Genomic DNA, 13,459 nt, shown 5'->3' on the forward strand with positions numbered 1-13,459 from the left:
TTACTGAATTACAAATGGTACACTGAAATTTCGTTCTGTTTGATATTTTATTTTAAAACACTGAAACTCAAAATCATTTATTGTAAGGTGACATTGGTTTTATGTTGGGAAATATTTTTAAGAAAAATAAAAAACTGAAATATCTTGCTTGCATAAGTATTCAACCCCTGTGCTGTGGAAGCTCCCAGTTTACACTGATGAAAGAAATTGCCCCAACGAGGACACAATTACCTTACCATTGGCCTCCACCTGTGAACCATTAAAGTTGCTGTCACATTTTCTGGATAAAAACTCCACTGTTGAAGGATCATTGGTTAGGCTGTGAATCTGAAGGAAAATGAAAACCATTTGGATCAATAATCAGGAAGTGGAAGCTGCATCACACCACCCAGGCACTGCCAATGAAAGGCCGTCACTCAAAACTCAGCGTGCAAACAAGAAGGAGACTTGTGAGAGAAGCCATAGAGAGGCCAACAATCACTTTGAAGGAGCTACAGTTCAGTGGCTGGGAGTGGAGTAATGGTGCACCAGTCAACCATATCAAGAGCTCTGCATAACACTGGCCTGTATGGGAGGGTGGCAAGAAAGAAGCCGTTACTCAAAAAGTACCATCTGAAAGCACGTCTGGAATTTGCCAGAAAGCATGAGAGTGACCCAGCTGCAATGTGGGAAAAGGTTTTGTGGTCAGATGAGACCAAGATAGAGCTTTTTGGCCAAAACTCAAAGCGCTGTGTGGCGCAAACCTAACACTGCCCATGCCTCAAGACACACCATCCCTACAGTGAAGTATGGTGGTGGCAGCATCATGCTGTGGGGATGCTTCTCATCAGCAGGGACTGGGCATCTTGTTAAAATTGAAGGAAGAATGGATGGAGCAAAATACAGGGAAATACTGCAAGAGAACCTGCTTCAGTCCGCTAAAAAACTGAAGCTTGGGAGGAAATTCTCCTTTCAGCAGGACAATGATCCCAAGCACAAGGCCAAAGCAACATTGGAGTGGCTCAAGAACCAAAAGGTGAATGTCCTACAGTGGCCCAGTCAAAGTCCTGATCTCAATCCCATTGAGAATCTGTGGCACTATTTGAAAATTGTGGTCCACAAGCGTCGTCCAACCAACCTGAACAACCTGGAGCAAATCTGTCATGAAGAATGGGCCAAAATCACTCCGACACTGTGTGCAAAGCTGGTACATACTTACCCTGTTATTGCAGCGAAAGGTGGCTCTACCAAATATTAATGTGTGGGGGTTGAATACTTATGCAAGAAAGATATTTCAGTTTTTTATTTTTCTTAAAAAATATTTCCCAACATAAAACCAGTGTCACCTTACAGTAATTGATTTTAAGTTTCAGTGTTTTAAAATAAAATATCAAACAGAACGAAATTTCAATGTACCATTTGTAATTCAGTAATATGAGAGAATTGGTCAAGGGTCTGAATACTTTTGCAAGGCACTGTATGTATATGTAATAAAATATTGTAGGTTATATTCAAAATAAAAACATGTATTGTAAAGGCAGTCCAAATTGGCAGTTCTAGGGGGTGGGATTTATTGACTGATTTTAAATGTTGAATTTGTGTACGCTTATGTATTTAGTTAAATCTGGACCTTTTGTGGTTAAGGAAAAAATATGTGATTTACACGAAATCAGGAAAAAAATACACCTGTTAAAATATAAAGTTAATATGTGTGTTCGGGCGGGGCGGCGGGGGGGGGTGTATGCTAAAAAAGGGGGATGGCATTTAAAAAGTTTGTGCATCACTGCTGTAGCGTGCAGAAGATACATGACAGGTTAAGTAAACTGCATATCACATTGACCTCACTTTTATCGTGGAGCATACCACACCATACTTTGTCATTTTTATAGCTGGCCATGGCTAGGCTGTAAATGGAGACTTTCAAACTTGTACAGTTTTTCATTTTATTGATTGTTCTATTTGTTGTACCACTATTCCTGAGAGCATAATAAGTCTTATGTAATTCATTTAAAATCATTTCTTTTAAATAGAGTGAAGCATCCAATCCTGCTGCTTTATGTGCCATAAGTTCTGCATCCACTCCATCGAAAGCTGAGTCCAGTCGTGGAAATGGACCCCTTTCCGTGGGAGGTGGTGGTCTGATGGAAGAAATGAGTGCCCTGCTGGCCAGGAGGTGAGATGCACTTTACATTATCTTGGAAAATATATAATTTTGCTTTACTTTATAAAGCAGAAGTGCAGTATATTCTTAGTTCTAGCACGCTTTTACAAGGTAAAAGCTTTCTTAAATTACAAAAAATAAACACAGAACTATCTGTCACTCATAGATCATTACTAGTTCACTAATGAGTACCTGTGCTCATTGAATAAACTAATGTTATCTGCTTAAGGATGACTGAGGTACACCAAATAAAAGTTGTTAGTTGGATTTTACCGCTCTGTATTTTAGATTTCTGAATTTATTTATTTATTCTAAATGTAGTATTATTATTATTATTATTATTATTATTATTATTAATAATAATAATAATAATAATAATAATAATAATAATAATAATGATGATGATGATGATGATGATGATGATGATGATGATGATGATGACGATAACTAGAACTTCCAGGCAGTTTTACGACTTCCAAGCTCAGTACCAGTTGGAAATGCTGGCAAGCTGTAGCATTGCAGCACAAGTGCCAGCAACAGATCAGTTTTATGGAGCAGTTTCAATTCAAAATACTGCATTAGTTTATTATTTCATGATGCTTTACAACTTTAAAGCTAATTTTACATTTAACCTTAAGGAGAGGTCAAAGGTCACGGTCAAGTTAATTTTTTAATAGAGCATATATGGGTTCCTATATGTTCTATAGTAACTATTACCCTATCTGTACTCTGTAAGCTAGTTTTGCCTTTGACCTTAACACTAGAAGGACCGGAGATATACTCATACCTAGAAGCCCCGCAGCAGTCTTTCTGACGCCTGTATTCAAAACACTGTAAATAGTATAACGAAAGGAGAAACAGTCGGATGTAATTTTTTTTTTTATTGCGTACATCACATGAACATCTGAACAACCGAAGTGTGTGTGTGTGTATATGTATATGTATATATATATATATATATGAACATTTATTTTACAAATCAAAACAAGAAAATGTAAATAAATAAACATTTGAACAGACATCAGTTTATAAAACATACATATTTATAAAACTGAAACAATAGCAATACATTTTTAACTTTTCAACAGCAATCGGTTAATTATCAGATGAGCAAAAGCAACTGAACAACATAGATAAATAAACTTAGAAGAAAACATTTTACAGAAGCGCACAGCACAAGAAAAGGGCAAAACCTGGCATTTGGCGTCTCTTGCGGCTCTCAGCGGGGTTGCCAGCTTCAGCTGTGGCTACACGCTTGGCAGTCTCCCTCTGTTCCAAATGCTTCTTGCGAAGTTGTGTGTTTCATGCTTTGTGAGACAGACAGAAGAGGTACACGAACGCACAGCCCCATATGTGTTACACGACTGGAGAAAATTACATTTTAAAACCAAAAACTGCCAAAATGACTGCCGCGGGGCTTCTAGTGTTAAGGACAGGTCAAAGGTCACGGTCAAGTTAATTTTTGAATAGAGCATATATGGGTTAATTTGTGTATTCTATAGTAACTATGACACTGTCTAAACTCTCAAAGGAGTTCTAAACAAGTTTTGCATTTGAGCTTTAGCAAGGTAATTTGTGCAAATATGTGCAATTTCACCATAGCTGAAATTGAATTGGCTCATGGTGGCCATGTTTTTTTATGTGGCGACTTGCTTTTAACTTAATAGACAACCTTGCCAAGGCTATGTATGAAAAGTTTCGCTTCAATCGGCATAACCGTTTCAGAGAAGAAGACGTATGAATATTTTTGACAATTCCAATATGGCCGCCAGACCATGTGACCAATCGATGTCTCTTGAACAACCGTAAATCTAGGCCAGGGGTGGCCAACCGGCATCTCCCGAGCCACATGCGGCTCTTTAATCCACTACATGCGGCTCTATTGAAGGGGCATAATGTAGAACATACCATCACAGTAGCAAAGAATAATGAATGTCTCCCGTGCTGTGCAGAAAACTGTCATTGCCAAAAACTGTTGCCTCTGCTGTTCTGCGCACGCATAATGGGTCAAAAGTCAAGACGTCAGTAGCTGCCGAAACCAATCGCAAAACAGAACCAATCTTTTGCCTAGTAGGCCTATTAAAAAAAAGAAATAAATATTTGACGGAATTGCATTTTGCACTCATCTCAGTAACGTCCAGCATTCTGTACTAAGTAGGCTAGTCCTGAAGATGGAAGAAAAATGTAAACGCAAGCGAAAATATGAGGATGAAAACAGAACTTTCTCAGCGGAGTGGGAGATTTTATATTTGTTTTTACTGAGCGCAATGGGAAACCACTGTGTCTGATATGCCAAACTTCTTTGGTACAGTTCAAGTCTGATAATCTCCAGCACCATTTCACCACACACCATACACCATGCTAACATCGATCGGGAATTTCCAAAAGTCACTGAACTCAACAACACACACACAAACTCAAAACATTGAAAAGCCAAATACAAAAACAGACTCAAGTGTTCAGTAAATTTACCAAGCACTCTCAAACAGTAACACTCACCTCCTATCAAGTTGCTTGGAACGTAACTTGTGCTAAAAAAGAACATACTGTTTTTAATGTTAAAAAATGCCTTGCAGATGTTATTTCCATCGTGTCTCCAGAAGACGATAATCTGAAAAGAACGATCTCTGATCTTAAACTCTCGCGCCATATAGTTGAACACTAAATTATGCCATTGAATCACAGTTGTATTCGGAGCTTCAGAAATGCAAGTACCTCAGCATTGCACTGGATGAGTCATGTGATGTTTACGGACAAACCGCAGTTAGCAATATTCGTATGGACTGTGTCAGATGAGTGTGTAATAAACGAGGAACTCCTGGATATCGTACCATTAAAAGACAGAACCCGTGGCATTGATGTAAAAGAAGCACTGATGGCAGTTGTTGCAAAAAAACAACCTACCTTTACAAAAACTTACGGCAATTGCAATGGATGGGGCTCCATCTATGCTTGGGTTTGTAAATGGATTTGTGGGGCTATGTAAGGCTGACGACAGCTTTCCTGAATTCTGGACATTCCACTGCATCATTCATCGGGAGCAACTGGTGTCGAAAGTGCTGTATTTAGACCACGTCATGAATCCCGTGCTGGAAATTGTCAATTTCATTCACACAAAAGCTCTCAACCACAAACAATTCAAGATTCTCGGGAACCTGCCGCTTCACTGTACTGTGAGATGGCTTTCAAGAAGTAAAGTGATGTCGCGTTTTCTTGAGCTGTTGGACGCTGTTAAACTGTTCATGGAGGAGAAGCACAAAGATTATCCCGAGCTATCAGACCCTGTGACAATGTGTCCTGCCCCTATGTGCATTTTTGTGTTACGTGTGGTGTGTTAATGTTGGTGTATAGATATTGTTGCACGGGATATAAATGGGTGTGTGTAGCACAAGTTATTTAAAATGCATAATTGTATTTAGGCACGGGGATTGCACTTCACTTCACGTGCATTTAAAGTATTTAATAATATGTGAGCACAGGGTTGTACAGATTTAGTTCACGTGCTGGGATTCAAGTGAATAATAAATTGGTAATTGAATCCCAGCACAATTGTATATATAGATGCACGTTTCATTCACTTGGGTTGGGTGTTCGGTGAGTGGAGAATGGGTGTGTAGAAGAAGAAAATAAAACGTAAAGTAAATAGAAGTTGCTGGGACTCACCGTGTTTGTTTGTCTGTTCATCCACTGTTTGTTTAGTGTTAATCCGTTTTGTTTGTCTTTATTTTGGCCTCAAGTGCCATGTCCTGTTTTCTGTTTAAACCTTTTATTTTACAATAAACTCACTGAGCACCACCGCATCTCAGTTTCACTCACCACTACTGTCTGTCTGTGTACTCCTTTCTGGTCTGACGTTACCACTAAAGCCAGCTTGTCACAGACCCCCAGTGGGTTTTGGATTTGGCATTTCTCATGGACATGTTGCGTCATTTGGACAGACTTAACCTGGATTTACAGGGGAAGTTAAAATTGCTGCCTGACCGTGCAAAGTGTGTTCCCGTTCATGAACAAACTCAAGCTCTTCAGGACTCAACTTCAAAGGGGGGAACTGACACATTTTCCTTCAGTGTTGCAAACAAGTGAACAAGCAACCATAGCCTTGAAAAATAACACAACGCGATATGCATCAGTACTTGAAAAACTGCAGGATGCTTTTGTGGAAAGATTTCGTGATCTACAGCTGAAAAGGCCCCAGATTAAATTCCTCATCGACCTTTTCACTACTGAGTCTGGGTACTTGAAGGCCCCATTGGTCACAGAGGAAGCAGCCGCTGAGCTTGTGGTAATTGAACTCTCTGAGAATGACAAATTGAAGTCAATTCTAAAAGAGGCCACCCTTGAGTTCTGGAAAACTGTACCGATGGACAAATACCCCAACGTCAAACGTGCTGCGCTCCGACTGCTGTCGATGTCCGGCTCAACGTATGTTTGTGAGTCAGTTTTTTCAACATTGAAACATGTGAAGTCAAAGCATCGGTCTGTTCTAACAGACACACACGTGAAGGAATTACTTCGACTGGCCTCAACAGAGTACAAGCCAGATCTGAAGAAGATTGTTGACAGCAAACATTGCGAGAAGTCCCACTGAGATAAAAAAAAGTGCATCATACAAGGTAAAAAACAATAATTTTTGTTCTGTCACACTTAGCCATGAATAAACAGTTATATTATTGTAAACTTTGAACTATGATGGCCATTAAAGTTATATAATATGATATTATAAAATACACACCATTAAAGTTGTATGATATAATATTATATATATACACTTGGCTCTTTGCAGAACTCATGGGTAATTTTTGGCTCTTGGTCTGTTACTTGGCCACACCTGATCTAGGCCATGAAGGTAGTCTATTGCACCAAGTTTCACATCTCTGCGATAAGTGGTTTTGGAGAAGAAGATTTTTTTAAATTGTCCAAAATTCTCGAAAAATCCAATATGGCCGCCACACCATGTGAGCGATGATCTTCACTTTCACTTTGTGCCTACCACCCTAACAAGTTTCGTGAGTTTTCGTGCAACGGTGTTGATTTTACAGACATACAAATGTGGCATTCTTTCGTTGACATTAATTTCCCATAGTCCTCTACTACTGTATGAAGTTTCATCGCGCTATCACATTGTATCATAGAGAAACACTGCAATATATGCAAATTGACCATAGCTGAAATTTGATTGGCTCGCGGTGGCCATGTTTTTTTATGTAGTGACTTGCTTTGAACAAACTTGATAGACAACCCTGCCAAGGCCATGTATGCAAAGTTTTGATTCAATCGGCATAATTGTTTCAGAGAAGAAGTAGTTTGAGTATTTTTGACAAATCCAATATTGCTGCCAAACAATGTGACCGATCGACTTCTCTTGAACAACCGTAAATCTAGGCCATAAGGGGAGTATTTCCACCAAGTTTCAGATCTCTGCTGTAAACCGGTTCGGAGAAGAACATTTTTTAAAATTGTCCAAAATTCTTGAAAAATCCAATATGGCCACCACACCATGTGACCTATGACCTTCATTTTTGTTCTGACACAACTTCCTTTAGGTGCCTACCACCCTACCAAGTTTTGTGAGTTTCCGTGCGACGGTGTTGATTTTAGAGATTTTTGGAAGAGAGGAAATAAAAAAATAAAAATCCTAACAGAAACAATAGGCTTCCCAGCCATTCTGGCTTGGAAGCCTAATAACTAGAAGTTGCAGGCAACTTTAAGGCTTCCAGGCCTTAACAGTAGAACAAGATATGGTTTGAGACTTGTGAAACTGGAAATCATGGGAACATTTTGTTAATTGGAAAGTATCATTTTCTAGTGGGGTTTTTTTGTAGGATGACAGTTAGTATTTAGTAATAGGCTAGTATTTAGCCTATTGTTTTTGTTAGGATTATTAGGCTTCCAAGTCACAGGCTGTGGAAGCCTATTGTTTCTGTTAGGATTATTATTATTATTATTATTATTATTATTATTATTATTATTATTATTTTTCTTTCTTCCGAGACCTCATCGCAGGCTTATGAAATCGGGTGTGTAGGTAGGTGGCTATGTGCAGATAACAGGTCAGGTGTCCAAACTTTTGCAAGTCACATGGTTTGGCAGCCATATTGGATTTTGCGGAATTTGTTAAAATGCCTATGTATTGGAAACCGCTTACTGCAGAGTTCTGAAAATTGCTATACATGTTGAGGGATAGTCCATGATATGAAGCTGATTGGTTATGTGGTTTGGCAACCACATCGATTAATGACATAAAAATATGAAATTATCAAAATTCATCAAATCTTTTTCTCTGAAATCGCTTATCCGATTGAAACAAAAATTGGAATAAAACATCTCAGTATGGTCATCTGTTACGCTTGTTAAAGGGAAGTTGCTACTGTGAAAATCATGGCGTCCACGCTACATGACATCATCAACATACGCAACTGGCTATAAAACTGCCTATGCTGCACCAAAATGCATGAAATTTGACACGGAAGCAGAGCACTATGGGATGTTGTGCCATGGTCAATATGGCGGCCTTAGGTCACATGGTGTGGCAGCCATCTTAAATTTAATGACATTTTTTGTGCAATTTTCAAATGTCTTGTTCTCATGAACGGTTAATAGTACAGCTGTGAAAAATTGTGTAGATAGTGCGCTCATGTCCACGACTGATTCTACTTAAGGAAAAATTGATCAGTCACATGGTGTGGCAGTGTGACAGGGTGGCTTTTTAATTTATTTTTGTACCAAGGTATTTTTGTTGACTCCAAAAACCTTTCCTACTTCCCTTCATGTATGAATGTGTGTGTGCTTGTGATATGCATGAGTAATGAATTCTGACATACCATTTCCCCCATTTTCCCCAAATCACTGCAGTGTATCCCCATTCTTGGAGAACAACACAAGCAAAGAGAAAATATAATTAAAAAACCAAAGTTCGTATTATTCATACCTGTGTATAAAAATCCATGTTGCTGGTAGTAGCTGATCAGCAGTGTATAAAAGATGGCCGCCAGTGATACCTCAGCATATAAAGATGGCTGATAGTGCCACATCAGCAGAAACAAAATGGTTGCTGACTTTAGAGGTTAAAGGTCATAGCTAATATTTAAAAGTGCACTTTTCTTATGTTGTTGTCTTATATATGTGTATGGTTAACCTTATGTGTGTGAATCTGGCCAAAATAATTTTTGATGATGCTAATGAAGCATTTTTGCATCTGTATTTATTTTTATTTTTTAAAAAATGAGAGCTGTATCTTTAAATGAGAGTTGCCTTAAGGGAAATTCATTCTATATATAAGGGCCATGGAATGCTCAGGGGGAGCTCTGTCCGTGAAGGTGGATGCTGGAGAGACTCATGGCATATTTCTTTCGCTAGTTTTGCTTTTGTTTCCTATAAATAAATCGGGTTTTTTTGCAATTTAATTCTGGTGTTTTTATCATCCTTTCTGGCAAGCCAAACCCAGTCACTCGGCCCGGTGACATATGGTGTCAGGAACAGTGGGATTTTGCGGCTTGGGTGTTGCAAACATGAATGCCATGATTTACCAGAATGCATAAAACGAGAGAATGGAGACTAAGGCCAAAAACGAGAAAGACAGTGGAAAAATTATGAACCAGACTTCAAACACCCCAAAAGAAAGAAGACCGCTGGAGTAAAGTGGTACAGCATCTTAAACGGATGGCAGATGAGGATAAGATGGAGGAAGGAGCACAGGGAGTTACAACAGGTGCCAGACCCAAAACAACTCCTACCTTGCAAGCCCAGACCAGGTCCCAAAAGACTCATTTACCAGCAACCACAGTATCTGAACAAGCAGCAACTGTCAGGTGGCCCACTGGAAGATATAGGGTCACTGTAAAAATGGCTGGCTATTCAGCAGGTGGAGACTGAAAAAAGACAACAGGAGGATGAGAAACGGCGGGTCAGCACCAGGCAGAGTAGCAGGTATTGCAAAAACAAACACAACAACCCCCGGTAGTACCAACTATGGTAAAACCGGGTTAAAAATAAAGAGTAAACAAACCAGTCCCACACAATAATAATGTAGTGCTCCAAAGGATAGTAGCTGCCGTTCTTTAGATGGCCACGTTAGTGGTGGTGGCTCTGTGTCTGCAGTTGGCTCCTTCACGCACTAGCTGCAGCATACTCTAGCACTCACTGCCCTGAGCGGAAATTAGACTTCCGGGTACTTCCAAAACATACGCTCGAGAAGAGAAGAACGTAGTCGGGACGCAGGCAGCCGCCTGTTCAGGGGTCTGGAATAGGAGCAGAGGTAAGTAGCAACACACACACGCAGCAGCCCAGCGAACTCCTGTTGCTAACCCAGGACAGAGAGCCCGAATGCAGAAACAGCGCAGCCTAAATACTGCCCAACCCCGCCTCTGCAATCAGCTAATGCCCCCGCCTCAGCCAACCGGCGAACACAGCACAGCTGATTGCAGAAAGTGAGCCCGGCGACCGTGCGGTTCCGCGTCAGGGCAAAACGACCAACCACACCAGAACTCCCAGTATGATCGTTTTCAGGTCGTTCGCCACGACTTCGGGCTGCCCTATGCAACGCCACAAGAGATCGGGAGGGCGGATTACAGTGGGACCCTATTACATCCCCGTCACAACATTCAAGATGCCAAAGACTATGCCAAAGTAAAGGATACCATACTGAAAAGATATGATATTAACTCTGAAACGTATCGGCAGAGGTTCCGCAAATTCCGCTAAAGAAATATGTACAGTCAGAGCCTAAAGAGTGGGACAGGATGCTGCCATATCTTCTTTTTGCATATCGAGAGGTTCCCCAGGCCTCAACAGGGTTCTCACCCTTTGAGATGCTATATGGATGACAGCCTTGAAGCCCATTAGACCTCATTAAAGAGAGTTGGGAGGGGCAAACTGCTGATTCCACCAACATAATTGATTACATTGTAAATATGAGGGAAAAGCTTGCTAACTTTGCAAAATTGGCAAAAGAGAACGTAATGGAAGCCCAAATCAAGCAGGGGAACTGGTATAACAAACATGCCAAAGAAAGACAGCTCAAGGTGGGGAGTAAAGTTTTGTTGTTGTTGCCTACCACAGAGAATAAGTTAATGGCAAGGTGGCAGGGTCCCTTTACTGTGCTCAGACAAATAGGTCCTGTAGATTATGAAATTGCTCTATCTGAACGAAAGAAAAAGATTTTTCACATTAACCTATTAAAACCTTGGTTTGATAGGGAGCAAAGTAATCTTTCTCTCACTATCCTGCCTGAGCTAGGTAAGGTAATTTGTCAATAGATCAGCATGCTGATCTGGATAAATTGTTGGAAACGTTTGAGAATGTTTTCATAGGTCTGCCTGGCAAGACTGATGTAATTCAGCATGTGATTGATACTGAACAGCATGTCCCTATCAGACAAAGACCGTATCGAGTTCCCGAGAAACTAAAAGCTAAAGTGGCAGAGGAAATAGAGCAAATGCTAGCTTTAGGGGTAATTGAGCCATCAACCAGTCCGTGGTGCTCACCAGTAGTCATTGTACCCAAGAAGGATGGGCAAATTAGGTTTTGAATCGACTTTCGAAAATTGAATGCAATATCCAAATTTGGTACGTACCCGATGCCAAGAGTAGATGAGCTGCTAGATCTGTTAGGTGGTGCTAAGTTTATAACCACTTTAGATTTAACCAAAGGTTATTGGCAGATTCCCTTAGAGGAAGGGTCTAGAAGTAAGACTGCTTTTTCTACTTCCCATGGCCTCAGTTCAGCACAATGCCTTTTGGTTTACATGGGGCACCAGCAACGTTTCAACGTCTGATGGACCGGCTGCTGCAAGGTCATCTAGGCTACGCTGCTGCATACCTTGATGATGTAATTATTTATAGTCCAGACTGGGAGAGTCACACGAAACATATAGAACTAGTGGTGAGGGAAATAGCTAAAGCAGGTTTGACCATTAATCCTCAAAAGTGTGTATTGGGCAGCTCTGAGACAAAGTATTTGGGATACATAGTGGGGAATGGACAGGTGAAGCCAGAGGTGTCAAAGGTGGAAGCAGTAGCAGAGGCAGCCATACCAACCACAAAGAAAGAAGTCAGATCTTTCCTTGGGTTAGCTGGCTACTACCGTAGATTTATCCCAAAGTTTTCACAAATTGCAGCACCTTTGACTGAGTTAATCAAGAAGTCCAATATGGTATGTGACAGGGTGGCTTTTTAATTTAATTTTTGTACCAAGGTATTTTTGTTGACTCCAAGAACCTTTCCTACTTCCCTTCATGTATGAATGTGTGTGTGCTTGTGATATGCATGAGTAATGAATTCTGACATACCATTTTCCCCAAATCACTGTAGTGTATCCCCATTCTTGGAGAACAACACAAGCAAAGAGAAAATATAATTAAAACAAAGTTTGTATTATTCATACCTGTGTATAAAAATCCTTGTTGCTGGTAGTAGCTGATCAGCAGTGTATAAAAGATGGCCGCCAGTGATACCTCAGCATATAAAGATGGCTGATAGTGCCACATCAGCAGAAACAAAATGGTTGCTGACTTTAGAGGTTAAAGGTCATAGCTAATATTTAAAAGTGCACTTTTCTTTATGTTGTTGTCTTATATATGTGTATGATTAACCTTATGTGTGTGAATCTGGCCAAAATAATTTTTGATGATGCTAATGAAGCATTTTTGCATCTGTATTTATTTTTATTGCAATTTAATTCTGGTGTTTTTGTCATCCTTTCTGGCAAGTCAAACCCAGTTACTCAGCCCGGTGACAGGCAGCTATGTTGGATTTTGCGTAAAACACTTAAACAACAACTGCTCATGAGCCCTTTGGCTGATTGACGTGAATCTTGGGTATACATTCTCTTTGTAGTGTCGTCTAAAACAGTTATTCAGGAAAAGTTCCTACATGAACAAACATGGCTGCCATTAGCCAATCAATATGGGTGAAATGGCAGTTTTGCTCTTTTCTCAGCCTGAAATGACACATTCCCACCACTGGGGACAGCTGTGGCCATTACTGAGCAGTCTTTGAAAAAATATTTCTAAAAGCAGACATGTTTTTTGTATTTCTTGCATAACAAAAACGAAGGAGAAAATACACAACTGCAAAGGGACAGAAAGTTATATACTGCCCTTTTGGATGACTATGCTGGCTTTAAAAAGTTTACCATTGTTGGGTATTATAGTTTTTGATGTTGTAAATGTTTTAAATGGCACATATAATTATGCTGAGGTGGAAAGTAAATGAAGCTGCATCAGCAGCTTTTCTGTCATAATGTTGTTTGAGTAGCAGCTACTTAAAAAATCTACAAATTAGAATAATAATTAAATGTGCTGGAACAACAAAACAAAGTACA

General features: G+C 39.9%; 1 protein-coding gene across 1 annotated transcript in view; it reads left to right on the forward strand.

The window, feature by feature from the left end:
• Positions 1–13,459, forward strand: part of LOC117403252 (protein enabled homolog) — a 300,703-nt gene that overhangs the window by 257,904 nt on the left and 29,340 nt on the right. Inside the window, 1 exon segment of the mRNA XM_059024330.1 lies at positions 2,010–2,152. Coding sequence (XP_058880313.1) covers positions 2,010–2,152 — 143 coding nt within the window.

This window comes from Acipenser ruthenus, chromosome 5 (assembly GCF_902713425.1).
Source record: "Acipenser ruthenus chromosome 5, fAciRut3.2 maternal haplotype, whole genome shotgun sequence".
Taxonomy (NCBI): Eukaryota; Metazoa; Chordata; class Actinopteri; order Acipenseriformes; family Acipenseridae; genus Acipenser; species Acipenser ruthenus.